General features: G+C 29.9%; 1 protein-coding gene across 4 annotated transcripts in view; it reads right to left on the bottom strand.

Annotated features, from left to right (window-relative positions):
• Ppn (proteoglycan-like sulfated glycoprotein papilin) overlaps nt 1-21,508 on the bottom strand; it is a 531,917-nt gene that overhangs the window by 104,057 nt on the left and 406,352 nt on the right. For all 4 annotated transcript variants that reach the window (XM_075365575.1, XM_075365573.1, XM_075365571.1 and 1 more), the window contains exons 14-18: nt 20,693-20,866; nt 14,580-14,762; nt 11,657-11,798; nt 8,534-8,802; nt 4,164-5,256 (exon numbers count right to left, since the gene is read on the bottom strand). In XM_075365575.1, the coding sequence (XP_075221690.1) occupies nt 4,164-5,256; nt 8,534-8,802; nt 11,657-11,798; nt 14,580-14,762; nt 20,693-20,866 (1,861 nt within the window). The remainder of the gene's footprint in view (nt 1-4,163; nt 5,257-8,533; nt 8,803-11,656; nt 11,799-14,579; nt 14,763-20,692; nt 20,867-21,508) is intronic.

The raw sequence follows: 21,508 nt of genomic DNA, 5'->3' as shown, positions 1-21,508 counted from the left end.
ACAATAAATAAAATAAAAGTAAGTATAACAAAAAAGCTGGTAAGTACTTACTACTTTTTCCGACACTGGCAAACGCTAACATCTATTTACTTTACTTTTCTTTTCGAAATTCCGGAAACAAATGAGTAACGTTTATCCTTGGCAATCGTATTTATATTAGTGAAGAATCAAACAAGTTCATGCAAGATTGCTAGCACACACACCACAAGTCATATCTCATCCCTTTGCACGTCTGAACAAGCGTTGCGGACGGCGGCGGCGGCGCTTTGCAAGTCTCGACACGTTCGTTGTACTGAATATGGAATATGCAAGTTTTTACAAGTAACAGTCACTGAGCTTCTCAAAACATTATCTGCCTAGATTGATACGCAAAGTCAAGCCAACATTTTGGTTCTTCACTATCGAAATCAGATGAATTTTCATGGACCCCCGCTTACGAATTGTGAACCCCCATTTTTTTTGTCACGCCAACGTAGACCCCCGTCGAGTCTCCCGTGGACCCCTGGGGGTCCACCTGGACCACTTTGGGAATCAATGTTCTACATGTACCTTAATGTATACTCAAACAATTTTCAATACCACTTTCTTGATTGTAAATTACTTTGAAATTAGTTTATGTATTTAATTACATGTATTTATCTTAAGATTATTTCACGTGTTTATATTTTAAATAATTAATATGAGCTTTGCCACATCTAATTTTTTTTATTTAATAATTAGTTGTAGCAATTCATGACATGATTTATAAATGATTATTTCTTGAATATTCAAATAATCCATCAAAATATTGACCGCTGTGTTAATAAAATTTAATATTGTATAAAATATAAACCACCAAAACACAGTAATAAGTTAAGCTAACCATATTAATTTCCAATAAATAGTTTTTGCGGTATCAGAGATCTTTAGTCACCATAAAATGACAAAAAATTGTTTTAATGTAATAAATATAAAATATAATACCAACTGAAGATGCAGGATGCTGTGAAAACTGATTTGGAAATTAATATGGTAAGTTTAGCTTATCCAATTTCTTGTTTTGGTGGTTTATATGTCATGTAATATTAAATATACTATTATGCACAGATCAGGTTAAATGATTTAATATTGTGAACAAATAATATTTATTTAATATTATGGCAAGAATTTTTGCTGTGCTGCAATGTAATGAAAAAATTAAATCAAAGAAACCTGCAAAATTTGTTATTTCTATCATCCATAATACATTCATTATACAGATACAAAATACTCCTCTTTAGGTTTTTCTTTAACTTTTTAAATGGTATCACATTAGAGAGATAATGTTATTATACTATTAGTAATGTTTTATACAAAAACTGACTGCTACACTATTTATTCCTAGCAAATCTAAAGGAGACTTTAAAAAAATTGTTCAGTAAGGAGTTACCCTTACTGAACAATTTAAAATTTTTCTTAACATTACATAAATGATTAAATGTAATAGAAAATTTTAATAGGAGGAATAAAATATACGTAGCCCTAACAACTTTAATTTCTGTAGTAAATTGTGCTCGCATACAAACTTAAACGATTTTCATAACATAGAAAATTTTCCTCTAATTAATAAGCTCTATAAATTCACTCTAACAAGGTTATCAAATGCATTTATTTTTTAACCATAACTTTTAACCTAGAAGTATTCTTGTCTTGCATTGTCTGATAGACTAATTTCTCACATTTAAAAATATTTCTTTATCACCCAGCTTCTAACAAATCTTAAAATGGATGCATTAGTTTTAAATGCTGATAATTATTCCACCATACTTACAAAACTCAACATTTCTTTCACCTATAGATGTTGTTTTTTATTCTTTCAGCTTTTGCAGGACTTAATACAAACATTATTGTCGCATCAGGAATCTCTGGAATTCTCTAATCATATCAAAACTTTTAATTCTCTCTTCAAACTCTTATTCATGACTTTTTTTTACAGAATATCTTCAGAATACAACTTTTACAGAATAATGTTTTCAGTGTTTCATATGAAAAGAACAGTTTTCCATATGTATTATGTGCAGTGATCAAATAAACATATTCTAACACTACTGATAGCTCTCCTATCTTTGCTCTTCAAAAATTCATTCTCGGCCAAGAAAATCATATTACTGTCTTTTTTATGTATAATATCTTACTCTTTGGAGCTGTCTGTTTTTTATCATTCCAGGTTTTGAGGCCTTTTTGTTTTTTGTATTTCCTCTTTTACCAAGAACTGCAGAAGAGCTTTATATTCAAGCTCCCTCTTAATTAAAATATTAGATATTATCTTTCTATACTCAAACTCTTTATTATACAGATACCCTTTATTATACAGTTCTTTATTTTACAAATTCAGGTACCCAAAATCAAAATATTTTGTGATGTGAAAATACATTTTATTCTATCGTCTTGAATAAGATACAGTTTGTAAAAACCTTCTATTCCCTTTTTCTTCTTGTATGAAGTGCTCACCATATCTGGTATACATAATCTTAAAAATAATAATTAGAAAATATCCAAGCCATTACATAACTTCTATATACAAAGTCTGTTCAAAAAATAACAACTTTCTTATTACACACCAACAGAGATAATTAGTGCCGTACAGTTGGCAGCATTGTACCTTGCATAACCTCCTCTGTAACCACATGTTCTTGGATTGTTAATATCTCGTTTAGTTTTCATGTTATTGTTATTTGAGTGCAACATGTTTAACTGTTAGTAGTATTTTTGTAATGTGCATTTTTCAGGAGCAATGATACAATGTAAAATTTTGTGTGAAACTGGGGAAAACTTTCACAAAATCTTTCCAAGTTTTGAAACAAGCCTACATAGATGATGCTCTGGGTTGTATGCAATGCTGTAAATAGTTTTCACAATTTAAAAGCGGTCGTCAGTTAACTGAAGATGACCCTCGACCAAGAAGGTCTTCGACTTCAACTGATGGCACACATGTTCAGAAAATCAATGATTTGATGTGTGCTAATTGCTGACTGGCTGTCAGAGAACTTGGAGAAAGGGTTAGCATCTCAATTGGAACATGCCATGACATTTTGACTGAAAAATTGAACATGCATCGAGTTGCAACAGAATTTGTTCCTTGTTTGATGACCAAACAGCAGAAAGAACATTGAGTGGACAATTGCTGGCAACTCCTTGAACAAGCCGATGACCATGAAAAACTCATGCAAAGGATCCTAATGGAAGACGAAAGCTGGGTTTACGGCTATGACATTACGACAAAAGTTCAGTCAACAAAAAATCTCACATTACAAAAATCACTACCAACACTTAACCACTTAACCACAACACTTAAATCAATACCAACACTTATGTTGCACTAACAACAATAACATAAAAACTAAACATGATATCAACAATCCAAGAACATGTGGTTACAAAGGAGGCTATGCAGAACACAATACTGCCAAATGCATACCACTAAATATCTCTGTTGGCACATAATTAAAAAAGTTTAATTATTTTTTAAACAGACCTCATATCAGGAAATCGGACTAAACAACTTTTTATTTGTTACAACATAATGCTTCATTAAATGTAAATCTATTGCTGCAAAAGTATATTTATGAATATTATTTTCTGAAGAAAGTTTACTGTATTTTGATTTCATTGAGCTGGCAAAGTGTTGAACAACTGTCCATCATCATTGACAATATGTCTATCCATTGAATCTACATGCTAAAAAAAGGATCTGCACTTAACCTAACTTTAAAATCTCTAGATGTTACTAACTGATCAGTTGTAGCATATTTATCAATTTTAATTTTTAATCATTTGCAAAACCTGGGTTTCTCTTTTTTCAAACATTGTTTCTCTTTTTCAGGAGCATGAACTTCTATATACATAAGATGTAATATGTAACATAAAACACAGGTGGAACAATCATAAAAACTTGAGTCTGTGTACACAAGTTTGTGCTAACTGTTTTGTGTAGAAAAGATTAGTAATATTTTAATTTTTAGGCAAATTTTACTTAACATTTTAATTTTTAGAAAAATTTAATATTTGATGGGATATATTAGGGTTAAAGTATTTTTTTATTATCCTTTTTAATGAGGAAATTTCTAACTTTGTTTCCTGTCATCATAAGATGCTAAGTTAAAATAAAAAATAAGTTATAATAAAAAATTGTTTTTTATTCATACCTGTAGAATACGACACAGTGGTTGCTGAGTCAGTGTAACTAGTTGTAAATAATGAACTGCCACTGGTGCCAAATGAAGGTGAAGATGGTAATGATGATGGTGAACTATCTTCTGAAGAAATGTCATACTGGGATGAACTGAATAAACTTTCTGTAGTCATCACTGAAGATGATGAAAGTGATGAAGATGACACTGATATTGCTGATGATGATGATAACAATTCATCAGTTGATAGAGATGAACCTGTTGAAACAGACCCTTCGGTCGATTCAGAACTACTATCTGTTACAGATGATAAAGTTGTTTCAATACTGGATGTAGAAGTACTGATTTCTGAAGTTTCAGTACTTCCAGTTTCAGATGTACTGGATACATCACTAACTGAACTGCTTTCTGTTTCTAAAGTTGTAAAATGTTCTGTTGTTAAATCAATAGATGATGTTCCAGATGAGCTCAGCTGTGTTGAACCTTCAGAACTTGATCCTGAGTCGGTACTTATTTCAAATGACTCGCTAGATGATGACAAAGTACTGCTGATATCAGCAGCTTCAGTCGACGAAGTGTAAGAGTCAGAAGTGCTACTAATATCTGTGGGTGAAGTATTACTTTGTATTGTGCTCGTTTCTTCACTTGAACTATACGTGCTGGTAAAATCTGTTTCTGTAGATCCATCAACAGTCGAGGATACATCTGTTACTGGACTTTCAGTAGATGAGGCATCAGTAGGTGAAGTCTCAGTTAAAGTAGAAGAAATAGTAGAAGAGAATGAAGATAATCCCGATGAAACTGTCGATGATATTAAATCAATTATACTGCTTGAAGTAGTTTCAGTTGTATCAGTACCAATACTGCTGCTACTAATTGTTTCGGATGAGATACTAGTCTCATCTGTACTAGTGTCTTCATAATTCGTTGATGATGAGTAATCGCTTGTTTCAGATGATGATACTGAAGTTCCTGAATCAGAAGAAGGAAATCCTTGATCGCTGACCATTATATCACCAGTAACTTCTCCACTACTTCGACTGCTAATTTCTGAACTTGCACGAGTTGTTTGTGTCTCTTCTGAACTTTCTTCTGGTGAAAATGCATTCTGGAACATTAATAAAAAAAATAAATGTGTTAATTTAAGCCTCTCAAGGATTATTCCTATTAGAATAACAATTTTTTCATCATTAAGTTGTTACTACATATGTAGTTTAATAAGCTACAATGTATGTTGCATGAGGTTGTCACTATTAATGTTTACTTTATAACACTATATAATTTTTATTATTCAAATTTTTGTAGTTATATAATTTAACAGCATCTTCTAAACATATTCTTATAATTTTACCCCTAACATTTTTAATTATTTTTCATTTACAAGAATCTGAAGTAGTGTTATTATTTTCATTTAAACATACAAAATAATGTAACGTAAAATAAATGCACTGTTCTAATGATAAAATTTCATCAGTTCAAAAATAATTTATATATCTACATTTTTAAGTTTCACATAGATTTGATATCATATGGTAAATTCTGAAGCATTTTGGCATGTGGAGAATGAACAAATATGCTCACATTTCCAATGTCTTAAGTTATTACTGGTTTTAAGTAAACAGTATTACTTGTATAACTTGTAAATTTTTTACCTCCGGGATCACCATTAGGAATTGCTTCAGAGGATGAGATGAATGACAATTTTTGTAGTGAGTGAAAATGCCATGCCTGACCGGGATTCAAATCCAGAACCTTCAGATAAAAGGTTGAGACGCTACCACTCGTGCCATGGAGGCCAGTGTGTAGCTAGTAAGTTGTCAGATCATAACTTAACTGTCACTTTCATCATCAGAACTGTAAATTTTATTTGAAAAACTTTACCTTCAAAATCAGTGCAACAATTTTCTAACATTTTAGTAATTCAGTATCATTTAAATGACACCAACAAATACTGTATTATTTTCCTCAATCATTTTCCTAAATCACTCTTCAAATAAAATAAAAAAATGTTGGGTAATAATTTAAATATTAATAAAATAACTCAACAAGAATAATAAGCAAAATAACAAAACAAGCAATAATATTAAGCAAAATAACTCAACAATAAATTTACTGCATATTAACTAAATATGCCATGATAATAATTCATCAAACTGAGGTAAATAGGAACAATACAAAACAAATTAAAACAATCATTTACTCCATGAAAAGATATAAAATTCAACAATATAATGATCAAAATCTCAACCATATTTTTTCAGTCAAAATGAATTTAGATATATTAAAAAAAAAAAGGCTTTTAACAATGACAGTAGTTACTGAACTTAGACATAAGAAAGTTTTACATTATTGTACACTTTTATATTTTGATAAAATAAAATTTTGCATGTGATAAAAAAAAGCCAAAGACTTCTGATCTAGTTGTAAATTATCAGCTTCTACAATCCACCAGCAATTTTTTTTATTTTAATTATTACATATCTTTCATTGAATTTACATATCATATGGGATGACTAAGACTGTCTGAAAAAAATGTTGAATGTCTCAGGGAGACTTTCCTGCTAGTCCTAAAAAATTTGTTGCCGGCCGTGAACTAGTGATACCGAGAATGACACTGTGGACTATTTTAAGGAAACCTTACATATACGTCCATATAGTTTATAGCTGTTACAGTCTTTGAAGCCTACTGAATACACTGTGCATGCTGACTTCACAATCAAAATGATGTGGCATGAAGATGACGACTTTCTTGTTCATATTGTGTTTAATGATGAGTCAATATTTTATCTTAGTGAAAAAATTAATGCACTATCTGTATCTGAGGTCATAAAATCCCTATGAACTCTTACAATTTGAAAGGGACTCCTCAAATTTAAATATTTTCTGTATGATATCCCTCACAAACGACAAATTTATGGACTATTCTTTTTTGCTGAAGCAAGCATAACAGGAGTTGCTGCATACATGGCTCTTTCCTCCACTGCAGGATGACCAGAGAACTTTATTTGACAACAAGAATAAGTCTCTTCACTGGCATCACTCTACAGGATCGTTGAATGATATTCTCTCTGATCGCTGGATCAGTCAAAGAGAATCCTGTGGTTCTGATGACAGAGCTTGTTTGTGGAAGTTTTCAAGGTTTCTTGATCTCTGGGGTTTTTTAAAGGATTTTCTGTAAGTCCCACTACTACCTATTGATCTATATGATTTGAGCCACAGAATTAAATTATCTCTTCCATAACTTCAGACATAAGGTTAAAGTATGGGACAAACTCTCCTATTGATTGTATGTGTGCTATATGACAAAAGGTGTTCAGACTGAACATTTTTAAGAAAAAACTGTAAGAGTTATTCTTTCATTTTATATGTGATTCATTACTGTAAGTCAAAGCTAAGAGATATTAAATAATTTAAAACTCCAACATAATTTTTTTACTCTGTATTATTTAAATCATCAGTACAAAGCCTTTCTATCCATCCTCCATTTTAAGGTTGTAATCTTAATGTAAATCCCTTTACACAGATATCCAGATGTTTCAAACCAATTGTGCTATAGACAAATATTATTGTCACACGGAGGATCACAATTAAAATTTCTACAGAATGCACATTAAATTGTAACTACTGATTCAAATTTAGCAAACTGCAAAATACAGATGGCTTTCTGTTTAGGAATCACCATCTTCGCTAGTGGAGCTGTCAAGCAGAAATATAGGAAATCTCTCTATGGCCATGAGCCCAACTGAAACTGTCCTTTTTGTTCTTTAATTCTAGCCTTAACTTACCTCATTCAAGAGGTATTATACAACAAATTAAAACCCTGATATTATTTTTTGTATACCAGTATAATAATTATATTTATAAGCAGGAAATATCAATCTCATCCATTTGATTTAAGTATCTGTACAGAAACAATATTAGCCAATTATTTGCAGACTAGGAAAGACGTAAAATGATTATGCAAGTTAAGAATAGCATCAATGTATAACTTCTTAACTTCTTCAGAGCATTTTATGTAAAAAAGTATATATAGATTAGAAAGAATTTTTTTAATTTTGTACTAGAATAATTATAAATATTTATACCAGAAGCTCTTCTGTAAGCATTGATGAATTAGTTAAAACCAAAAGTGGTTAAATATTTTTAATTAAAAATATTTATAGGAATTAAATGTGTCACTTTTTATTGAATTATAATTAATTTATTTTAATTTACAAATTATATTGAAAATGAAGATGTAACTGTATGCTAATGTACTTTTATTTATTAATGAGAGAGACAACTGCTAAACTGGCAAAAGCAAAGATTAATATGTCAGCAATAAATTAAGATTTTTACAATGGTGAAGCATTTAATAATGGTAAATAAGAATATATAACACTGACCCCTGCATCTGAAGAAGGATATATAATAATTTCATGTTCAAAATTTGTGCTAGAGCCCACAGCAGATGGCAACTTAGGAATGTCAATAGCTGGTGGTATTATTGGATCTTCAGGATGTTCTTCAGGAACACGTGATTTTAAGTCGTCTTCATCTCCACCTTCAAGTTCAAGATTAGAAACTTCTAATCCTTCTTCTTCATAATCTTCATCACAAATTTCTTCCTCTTCTTCTGCTATCGGATGTGTTGATTCCAACGGAACGATTTCATCTAAAACAAAAATGTAAATAAAAGTTAGATTTTGATAAATGCTTATATTAGAAAATGACATTTAAAAAAATAACTTTCAATTTATCTTATTTCCACAACTTAGAAATAAATTTAATAATTTACTAGTACCTATTTTTTACTCTCAATTTCAACAATCTCAGATCAACTTATCATTTGAATCTTATAAGCTAGAGATTATTAATGACATAAATTTTTTATTTATAATTTATGAAGAGTGTACATCTTAATATCTTTTTGTCTTTGTTTTGATTGAAATTATCAGCAGGTGGTGGTGGCTATTATTCTAGAGGTCATTTTACCCTGTAAATAATTAAATATGAGTCAAGGTGTCTGCATACTTCTCTGAAATTAAGGATGTATTAACTAAACATTGCTTTTCTGAAAATGGAAAATGTTTGATAATAATGAATATAAAAATTATGAATATAATATATCATTATATATATGGTAAAACCTCCCTAAAACAGAATCTGACAAGCCCGTTAAGAAATTTGTTTTGAAGATGTGGAATGATTTATATGAATATGAATATAAAATGAAGTTAAATAACGATATACATTCGGAATATTCCAGAAATTTATGAACTTATAATGCATCATAGACAAACTTATGTAAATAGACTACATTATTTGCTAGTTTTTTAAAATGAGTAAACTGGAATTAGTTATTTTTAGAAAATACATTCTTTACTTTTCCCTTAAAAAATAAGAAACAGACTTAGCCTAAACATAACATGAACCAACACTGATTCTAAAATAAAATAATTTTCTAGAATTTAAAAAAAATATTGAAGTAATGCATTTAAACTCTAAACGAATATTGAATAATCAAAATGTGAAACTACAACAAAAAATAAACAGTCACAACAAAAATGAAAACTATTACTGCTTCCAATTACAGTGTTCACAGTATTCTCAAATGATATGTATAGAAATTCTAAGGGGTTAACTTTTTGAGAAAATACAAAACATTTTTTGTTTACATAAGCTTTGCTCGCTACTATGCTTTATATCGACTGTAAGCTTAAAGGCTGGAAATTGGAGCTACAAATGTGACGGCATATCTTGTGCTAAACATCTATTGAATCTATTATTTTGCAAATCGTGGTTTGTGAATAATCTGTTTTTTAATTACTTTAATTTGTACAGAAATAACATCCATGTTTCTTCTATGTTTTTGTATTATGTAGTTTTCTTTCTTGAAGAGATTAATTTCTATGAAAATAAATCAGGACTTGGGAAACCATTTGTTTTGAGGAGGTTTTTAAGAGATTCAGTTTTATAGAGGTTTCAATATATTATTTCTAATAACTATTATGACTGTTGATACAGGTGGAACAGTCAAGGGCATTTTAATTCACAGATACAGTATAAAACTTGACATCGCAACTCAATTTGCTTAGTTTGACACTTAGTTTAAATGGGATACATCCTATACACTGATCCAATGTGATCCTACACATTCTATTATGTTCACACTTTATACTTTACATTCCATTATTAATAACTTTACGATTTCAGGACACAAAAGAGCCAGTTGTAACCAGTAAACGTTTATAGTTATGTTGTGTGCCAAAATCTGAAATGCTGACCTCCATCATATTTAGCATAAAAGAAATTTAAAAGTAATGTAAGACTTTTCACTAATTTTAGGGGCTGCTGGAAATTTTATTTCTGGCACTGTGTAAGGAGAGAAATAACATTAAGGAATTTATAAAAAAAAAAAAATTATAGTGCTTACTTTCATACTGAGATTGTATCACAAAAATTATTTCAGATTTTACAATGTTGTGTTGGTAATCTTTTAAGAAATAAAACATTTGAAATATCCTGTTTGAAAATTTAATATTTTGTCATAGTAGTATTTTAAATTCCCAAACTTGTTAATTCTATGTTTTTTTTTATTAGATAATTTATTATTCTAATGATTATGACTAATCAAGATATGCAGATCTTGATCTCCCTAAAAACAGTCCGGCTATGTTGCAGGAAAACTTAAATCACAGTTGTGGGTTTGACTGCTTGAACATCAGTACTGTTTGTATTATAAAATAAAGAAGCTCAGTGGTACTTGTTTTTATGAGTACTTGCAGTTTCATCATTCAATTTTACTAAGACACATTAGTTATTAAACAACTATTTTTATTGTTCAACTTACTACATTTAGCAAATATATAACAAAATTTAGTTGTTTTTCTTTTTACACATGTGTTCCAAAGAAATTTAAGTTTTATAAAATGGGATAAATAAAAATATATTTTTTATGTATTACATGCATTATCCTGGGTATATTATGTTGATTACTTGATATTACTCACTTCTGAAAAAGAAACATAAAGAAGCCCTCCTTTATGGTGTGCAATAACAACAGATTTCAAGCTGATTTTTATAAAATAACACAGATAAAAGAAAGAAATAATAAAAGTATTAAGTTTAAAAAAGGCAGGATTTTTTAATTTCAAATGTATAAAAAAAGAATGTTTTACTTTGAGAACTTAAAATCCATTATTGCATATCAACATTTTTAAATGTGTCTTTTGAATAGATCAATATAATTTTTTTGTGATTCTTTATTTTCTGTAAAGCAGTGGTTGAAAAACCTGAGGTTATTATTGGTAACTTGATCAGATTTCTATTCTCAACCACAATTAGCAAAAGAGTGTAATGAAATTTTAAAAAATCCCTAAAAATTACAAAAAAAAAATCCATCCAGTACAGAACTGTGTACAAAAAATTATTTTTTTCAATAGAAATAGGACATCAAATAAAAAAAATATCAAAAAAATAATAATTCTACAGGAGTATTTATCATAATCATATTTAAATATACTAACCAGCCCCACAAGGTTTGTTATTACATGGGTCATTCGAAAATGGAATAAGATGTGCATCGCAACTTGTTGCTTCAGCTGTTTTGTTTTCCAAGAGACACAATACTTTTCTTGACTTTAATCCTCCTCCACAAGGTTTGGAACACTGTAAATAAAAGAGAATTTTTTTAAAGAAATTTACAAAACGATTGGTTACCACCAGTGTTCTAAACTATAGTTTAAAAAGAAACAAACTTACATGGGTGTATGAAGAAGAAAGGCTTTGAAATAATGAGAAAGGAGGAAAAAAAATGAATACCATTACTGAATCAAATTTTGTTAAAGTATTTTAGTTTACTTTTTTAAATTTAACCATTTCAACTCTACTAAATGTATTACATGTATTTCTTTATACATTTGTTTACTTATGTTACTCAATAAATTATATAAATAAAAAAATATAATATTATCTAACGTACTACGCATTATTCTGGATTATTATGTTGATCACTCACTATCACTCATGTCTGCAAAAGAAACATAAACAAACCCCCCTTTTATTGTAAGCAATAGCAACAGATTCCAAGGTGATTTTTATGAAATAACACATAGGTTAAGGAAAGAAATAATAATTTCTTAATTTATCAGACCCAATTAATAAAAAGGAAGTAACAGTTTAATCATAACAATACGATGATCTCAGCTTCTTTATTCTGAGATCCTGTAACATGATCAGGAATTCAGAGATCAGTGAGATCAAGATAATCTACATTTTACTTCTTATCCTTAAAATTCAATAGCAAGTTTCCATTACAGCTAAAATCCAAATATTCAGTCATTTTATACTTTTTAAGATTATTTGAAGGATATAAATTTATTATGAGCAGCACAAAGAGAAACAAAGCATAAAATACTTTGATAGAACTGAAAGAACAAGAAGCATGTTGTTATAATAAAGAATTAAATTGAGGTTAAAAATACAATTAAAGCATTCATATGAGCAAAACCTAGATGAGCAGGGCTTGTGGCCAGTTTAAGAAACAAAGGAATTAATTAGACTCTATTAGATAAGATACAAACTCCAACTCAAGAAAAATGTTGCATAATGTAAAACCACTTATGGTAAAATTGTGAGCATTTAGTATTATTATTATTGCTTCTCTAGTTTCTGAGAATAATTAATTGAGGCTGAGCACAACTAATATATGCTCCTGATAAATAGCTACTAAGTAGAACTTACCAACTTTCTTCATAATGAAAATATCATTAACACTTATGTCTGTCATATTTAAAATTAAAATCAATAGAATTTAGCTCAAAGGTAGGTTAATCCTGTCCCAAAAATTGTTTCACTTGAGTAAATAAAAAAAGATAACAAAATGTATTTGTTACAAGAAAAAATTCAATAATGTTCGATAAATTAAAACTTTTGTTTTGTAGTATTACATCTTAATGAACTCTAATGGACTAACCCCACTGGGAAAGATTTTATTATATATTATTACCCAGAAGTTTGTCTCAAAAACCATGCATGGGACTAACAAATGAATAATGAACCTTTAAATTATAAGAATGTTGCTTATTCCAAGAGTAAATACTTATACTGATATATATGAGGAATAATCTCATTCATCTGAATTTATTTTTCGGCTTGAATTTATCTATAAAAGTGTCCATATATAAAGTGTTGTATTTATAATATGAACTCTTTTTATTGGTAGAATGATTAATATGTTAATTCTAAAAATTAAATTTCGATTAATATATTAATAATTTAAACAAAATAAATTCTTTTTATTAAAATTAATTTTGAGCTGCATGTTTGTTTATGTTAAATGTATATTTTTTTTACTATAAGTGTAATTCCATGATACACATTCTTTTCTTTTTTTTAAAGGAGAGACATACACAGGCTTCATTCCAAACAGGGTTTTTGAAATTTAAAAAATTCAAAATACTTTAGCAAAAAAATCAGTTGATGGATCTGATTATGAATAAATATTAAAATAATACTGAATATAGAATATGTATAACATTCCTCCACTACTAGTTACTACAGTTGTTAATTTAAAAAATCCTAACCGTTGCCATATTTATTTTGGAAATAAATTTATTTTTTAAGATTTTTCAAAATTTTGGGTGCCATCTTTTTTTCACCAAAGAAAATGTTAAAAATAGTATTTATGTCTAAAATAGATACAGGAGCAGTCATGATTGTAGGACTTTCCCATCATAAGGCTTTTTTCTGATGCAAGGCTTATACACACACACACACACACTCACATACATACACACACACACACACACACACAAACACACACACCTTATTTAAAATATTTATCATTTTACTTAAATATAATATTTTTTATTTATTTAATTCTATGATTCTAACTAAAGCATGTGCGCATACTGTATTTCATTCGTGTGGGTATAGCGGTACTAGTGGCCATTTTAAATACTTTTTTACATTTTAAATATTATTCATTTATTTAATTCTACCACTCACCTCTGATGTCAATTAGGCAAAATCTCAAGATACTGAGGGAGACCTTACTCTACAGCCTCACCCCCTTGACCTTTTAAGTTGAAAACTTAATGGCATCAGTGCTCTATATGTAGAAGTAATCTGCCCAAGTTTGGTCAAAATCAGTCAAGTAGTTCTAGAGATATAAAGTGATTTACAGGTTACACCAAATATATGCATGTACATACAAACATCCAGAAAATTTCTATCTGATTTTTGGGTTCCTTAGGTGTCAAAATGTAAAGATCCGGTGAAAATTACATATGCCTAAATTGGACCAATTACAATACTTTCCTTTCTAAAGCTGTAGCTCTGTTACAGAGCTAGAGAAGAAAGTAAAAGAATTAATATAATTTAAATTAAAGATTTAAAATGAGAAAATTGATACTCATAATTTTTTTTAATAATTTTGAAACTACTTACAGCACTCCAAGGTCCAGTGAACCAGTGTCCTTTACATTCTTCTTTACCAGTACAATTCTTTGTATCTTCATATTTCTTTGCTGCATCACATTTTGCATCCTCAACTTTTTTAGTAATTTCTCCATCAAATGTTCCACAAAAAACCTTTCTGGTTTGTATTCCTGCACCACATTTTACAGAGCACTATAAACAGAACAATAATTCCTTTTAATTCCTTTTTACATTTACATAAATATGACAATAATAAATAAATCACACTTATTTTCATATATAACAATAAACTGTCCGATAACAGTTGTCATGAATGATAAAATTTGTATCATATAAAAATGACAAGCTTGACCAAGATTTGCACCCAAATCTTCCTGAATGAATTCAGCCTGCTAACATTCCACCATGGAAATCTGCGAACTTGTCCAGTAAATCAAATTAATATAGCATATCACTAGTAAAATATATCTCTGTATTTTAAACAAATATACACACACATTCTTTTTTTACCATCTAATAATTCTAATAATAATAATATAATACTTTAATAGCCTACTGGTATGATTTAATGTGCTGTCAAAGCAAAATTCAATTATTAAATTAAATTTTTTTCAATCATCATTTGTAATTTCTAATAAATCAGAATTATTTTTTAATCACAATAAAATTATTCTCTAGAGTGCTTTATTTATATTTTATATTTTTTTTGTACATGGTTTAAAGATAAATCATATAGGGAAATGTTTACGAGGTGCGACAATAAAGTAATGAGACTGATTTTTCTTTGCAAGATGTGGCAACCCTGCAGCTTGGATAGGCACCCATCTTTGACCTTGGTCTATAAGCTACTTCTAGTCCAAGGGGCATATTGATGCAACTGCTCAGTCATGAGTTGTGCTGTAATAAGTGAACACGTGTTTGTGTTCCGCAAAACCGCAAAATATTGCGCAATAGTATGCCATTTATTTTTGCGTTAAATTGGGTAAAAACACGACGACAACTTATGGTAAGCTTCAGAAGGCTTTTGGAGAGAAGGTTATGTCAAGAGCTCAAGTTTTTCGGTGGCATAAAATTTTTAGTGAAGGCAGAACGAATGTTGAAGATGAAGACCGCAGTGGACGACCATCAACCTCACGGACAGATGTCAACTTGACCAGGGTGATTGAAATCGTATGATCTGATCGAAGATTATCCGTGAAAATTATTGCAGAACTCAACATCAATGGAGAAACGGTTCGTCTAATATTAACTGAAAATCTTGGTATGAGAGAGATTTGTGCAAAAATGGTCCCCAGAAATCTCACACAACAACAGCGAGAAACACGGAAAAATGTGGCAGCCGATCTGTTAGAGCAAACGGAAATCAATCCAGATTTGTTAAGCCGTGTTATCACTGGTGTTGAAAGTTGGTTTTTTTCAATATGATCCAGAGACAAAACGCCAAAGTTCACAATGGTGCTCAAAGGGATCACCCAGTTCAAAAAAGCTCGCATGTCAAAGTCAAAAGTGAAATGCATGTTTGTGTGCTTCTTCGATTCCAAGGGAATTGTTCATAAAGAGTGGGTGCCTCCTGCACAAACAGTTAACCAATATTTCTAGAAAGAAATTTTAGAAAGACTTCGTAAACGAGTTCTTCGTGTCCGTGCCAACATTGCTGATAATTGGATTCTGCATCACGATAATGCGCTATCTCATACTGCTCTGTCAGTACAGCAATTTTTAACCTCAAAACAAATTTCAGTACTAGCACAGCCACCTTATTCACCAGATATCGTTCTGTGCGACTTTTTTCTATTTCCAAGAGTCAAAATGGCGGTCAAGGGACACCATTTTCAAACAACACAAGATGTCCAAATAGCTGTGACGAGGGTCTTGGAGGATATTACAGAAAATGAGTTCCAGAAATGTTACCATCAATGGCAGAAGTGCTGGAACAAGTGTGTGCAATCAGATGGGAACTACTTTGAAGGAGACAACACTAAACATATGACTATAACGGTAAGCAACATTTTTTTTACAACAGTCTCATTACTTTATTGTCGCACCTCGTATATCATAAGGTATACAAGTACATAATTTATGTCAAATTAATTCATTCCTATAACAACCTTCCTGATGTAATAATTATTATGGTTGAATTTTTCCTGATAAAATCAGCCATTCAATTCAAATTTTTGGTGACACTAAATTAAATTTAAATTAAACATTTTAATTTATTATTTTAATTTATTTATTTATTTAAATTTTTAGACCTTCATTAATAAATAAAAAATTCTGATTTTTTTACATTAAAACTACACAGAATGGTTGGTAACTAACCAAATACAGATGTATTTGGTCTACCACTTTTAAATTGCCAATTAGGAAACATTCTGTACACTGACAATACATAATTTTCAGTATGTTTTCAACAAGCTGATGTAAGAAGATTTTACAGTTCTTGCAATCTCACATTTAGCAATGTTGGTCTTGTTAATACAAACAGCTGCATATGTACAGGATAAAATATTTAATTTAAAAAAAATAATTATAGAACGATTACAAGATGATTACAAAAATAAATAATACCTTATGATGTTAAATAATTTCAGAACATATACAGTAACTTAAAATTTAATTACATTATACAAAATTTTAATCTTTTGTTAAATTTAATTTTAAGAATTAAAATATATTTAAAAAGAATTATATATGAAAACAGCAACATATAGGGTTGCCTTAAGTACAATTTTTGTCAGTCTACCAGTTTATCCAAGCACCAATTTTTGATTTAATATTATTAATAAGAAAACTATTTTGTAGATTTTATCATATTAGACATGGCTTCTATTTAAACACGAATGGAAAAAATATTTAGGATAGCAGTTGTTGAAATCGATCGACAACCGATCGAACTGTAGTTCTTATGTTGGTTGTAATTTAAAACCTGATTAATTGTTGTGGATCCGAACTTTCATTCCCTAAATGATCCCAACGAGCTTTATGATGATGCTGAGGAGTCATTCTCTACTGTCGACGAGACTCTTGACTCCTTGCGTGATCTTTCTATAGTTGAATTGTCTCGTTTGGATACAAGCAAATTGAATACAATCTCTCCACTAATGACTACATATGGCTCTCATGGATCTCCTGGTTCTCCTTTTCTTGGTTTTTGATGATATAATTCTAATGTTTGCAGAATATAATGGTAAACTAGCTTTAATAAAAGATTAAATGTATAATTTTTTAGAAGTCCATCTGCAGATAATAGATGTGTAACATTTTGCCCCGCACATGTCAGTTCCCATCTAAAGGACTTTGAGGATATTCATATCCTTCATTTGAATGTAAGGGACATCCCTTACATTCAAGGTTTATTCAGTCTGGTAAGACTGAGGTAAATTTGTTCTTGGAGAGTTTGCCAAGTGACCTGATTTAATTTGCTTGTCAGAACACTGGGTTCAAAATGAAAAAAACAATTTTTATTGAACAATATAAATGGATGCATTCTGGTTACCAGCAGAAATAATATAAATATAAATAATTATAAATAATAATAAAAATATATAGAAAATATTAATATAATGGAAATAATTATAAATATAATGCATACAGGCTGGTTATAGTAGAAATAAAGCTATGAGAGGTGGAGTATGCATCCTGTCAACTGAATTTGCCTTGGTGAAATATTTAACAGTGTAAAAGATTGTATAAAGAAAAATATTTTGAATGTAGCTGTGTCCAAGTTAGAACTTCTATGTAATAATTATATGCTTACATAGATCCCCAATTAATATGAAATTTGCTTTTGAAACCTTTCATGGAAAATTGAAGAAGTTATTAGAATATTGCTACTAAAAATACCTAAGTCTCATATTATTCAGCCTTGACCAGGAAAAACTCTTAGCATGACCATTGATTGGTCTTTCTGATTATACAGCACAATATGCTGTCTTTCCCTTAAATAACTAAGGGTTAAATAAACCACTCAGACTTAATACACAATTGAATATAAGAACTATAAGACCTTTCTCTAGGAATTATATTGACACATGTCAATATAATTCCTATAATTCAGGAATATAATTCCTGTTAATTGCAGCAGGAAACCTGGTACTCTATATCAACTGACTTCTTTTTCAGAGGACGTAGATACCACTTATAAACACTTTTTTGAAAGTCTAAAAACATATTTTAAAATTGCTTTTCCAATTACTAAAAAAATATAATGATAAAAATTATCACAAGGGCTGGTTGTCAGGTGCAAGGAAGAAGGAGTTACATGCGATGGGTAGGGTGTCTGGCGATGTTTCTTTTAAGAAATATATAGCTGTTTATAAGAAAATTTAAAAAAACGTATTAATTTAGTAAAATATAAGTATTGTAATAATATAATTGAAAAATCAAAGAATGAAATTAGGACTTCCTGGAGAGTGGTGAGGGAATGGGTGGTTATGTTGGAAAACAGTAATGAATTCTTCAAACTCTTGCCTATTAATGGTGTAACTATGGTCTTTTGGAGTAATCAACATTTTAGGAAAATATGTAGGGCTATTATTATGATGCCAGATGTAGACAAGGCAAGTTTTCTATTAAAACAATTTTTCACTGCCAATGTTTCCCTTGAGATCTTTAAAGAAATGTCTGTGACTGAAAAAATATTTAATATAAAATCCGTCAAACACTTGTGGCTGGAATGAGATTCTACCTTCTGTTTGAGACAGTGTTCTTCTTTGATAGCTGCCCATTGAGGTGTCTGAATAATTTATCATATAAGACAGCAGTCTTTCCAGATTTACTCAAATTTGCTAACATAATTCCATTTTTTTTTTTTTTAAAAAAAAAAGGTTTGAAATCTGATTTTAACAATTATCGCTCATTTGCAATTCTTCCTGCATTATCAAAGGTCTTAGAGAAGGCCATAGCTTCCCAGTTACTTTGTTACTTTGAAAATAATACATTGTTGCACATACTCAGTTTGGTTTCCATAAAAGTATGAATACTGTTAAAGCAGTAAATGAATTTTTAACAAAAACTGTTTATGCTCTTGATGGGTTGCAGCTGGCTCTTGGTGTCTTCCGTAACTTATCAGAACCATTTGATAGCATGAATCATGCATGTGCTGCTGCTCCGGAAGCTTGAGTACTATGGTGTTTGTGGAGTTGCTCTTACTCTGCTTAAGTCCTATTTAAAAGGCCATAAGCAGAGTGTTCATGACCGGTTATTAAACAGTAGTAGCACCTACAGATTGGTACCTGATGACATTCCTCAGCGATCTATTCTTGGGCCAATGTAATTTCTGATTTATGTAAATGCCTTGCCAAACTTGATATGTTTGTCAAGGCTGAATATGATTTCTGATGGTACCACTGAGACTTTTACAAATTTAAATTATTCGAATTTCTGTTATTAAGTGAGCAGTGGTCATAACAGAATGAATGAATGCTTCTGGTTAATGGCTTGCTATTGAATTCCAATAAAACACAAGCAATAAGGTTTCATTTGAATAATGGAACAGTTACTGATATTTCATTTATGGAGGCCTTGAAATCTTCAAGCTCTGCTGATTTTCTAGGTTTCATGACTGATGATGCCCTTACTTGGAAGGGCAGGTTCAGTCTCTTTTATCTAAATTAAACTGGGCTTTTTTGTTGCAAAAATATTATTATTCAAAAAAAGATCATTCACATGATTTTTCAACTGAAACCTATATTCTACCTACTGAAATTAAACCTATGTTAGGTGATTCATAAGAGTTCTTTTAGATATTTTAGAATCCTCTCTATTGTCTATTATATTGTGGCTGTCCATCTTCATCATTTTCCAGATACTGAAGCAAGGATAATAAATGTAAAATGAGTTAGATCTTATGGAAATTATCTTTGATTATGCTTTATTTGTAATATGCTACTGGAGTATGTTTGGAAAAAGTATGTGTTATAACTGTAATTTTGATACTACTTTGTGACCTTGTTGTCTTGCATTAATTTATGTATATTTTGCGACTCTACACCTGCCACACAAAATTATTATTTTTACCTATGTGGTGTTATGTGATAACGATGTAAAATGAATATTAAAACTGATAATAAAAACTTTTATAAAATAAATATAGGAAATTTTAAGCACTAATATTCTCTTACCTCACTCCACTGTGAAGTAAACCATTCGTATCGGCAGGATGGAGGATTTTCACACTCTCTAACAAGTTTTGGATATCGATTCTTAAGGCAGAAGTTGTCAGGATATATTTCTCCATTTTGGGTAGCACAATGTGCTTCTCTTGTTTCAAAACTTAAACCACATTTATCTTCACACTGAAACAACACATTAAATATATCAATTTTAATCAATTAGGTAATCCATAATAAAGTGCAAATTTAATTCATTACAGCATAACAACTCTTGTTTGAAAATTTTCAAATGTATTTATACTTATATAAACAGTGTTATCACAAGGAAACTGACATACTTAACAGGTGTATTACACTGATCAAAATAGTGAAAATAGTCCACCACATTAACATAGGTTTGGAAAAACTTTGTTAGCGAGTTATAGCTAGCGAAATATTTCGCTCAGATTTCAGCTCCCTCAGTGAAATGAGATCGCACTGAAATTTTTAGGACATTAATTGAGGGGTGAAATTAATGATTTCCATTAATAACTTATAACGAACGTATGAGGATCTTTTAAAAATCAAAAACAAGATTCTAATTATGCAACGCATTTAATAAAAGAAGGGCATACGCCAATGAAAATGGAAGAATTAATGAAATTAATTCACAAATGTGTTAAAGGAGGAAGAATGAACATATTTGAAAATCCAGAAATCTTTAAATTAAAAAGTAACAATAAAATAATCATTAATGAACAGATCAACAATCAAGTGGAAGTCCTTTTCAAGAACCTCAATTTATTGAAAACAGGAAATAGATAAATAAAATTAAAAGATAAGTAT

This window comes from Lycorma delicatula, chromosome 5 (assembly GCF_047948215.1).
Source record: "Lycorma delicatula isolate Av1 chromosome 5, ASM4794821v1, whole genome shotgun sequence".
Lineage (NCBI taxonomy): Eukaryota > Metazoa > Arthropoda > Insecta > Hemiptera > Fulgoridae > Lycorma > Lycorma delicatula.
The sequence above is the reverse complement of the archived record's forward strand: the minus strand, read 5'-3'. Positions and strand labels throughout refer to the sequence as shown.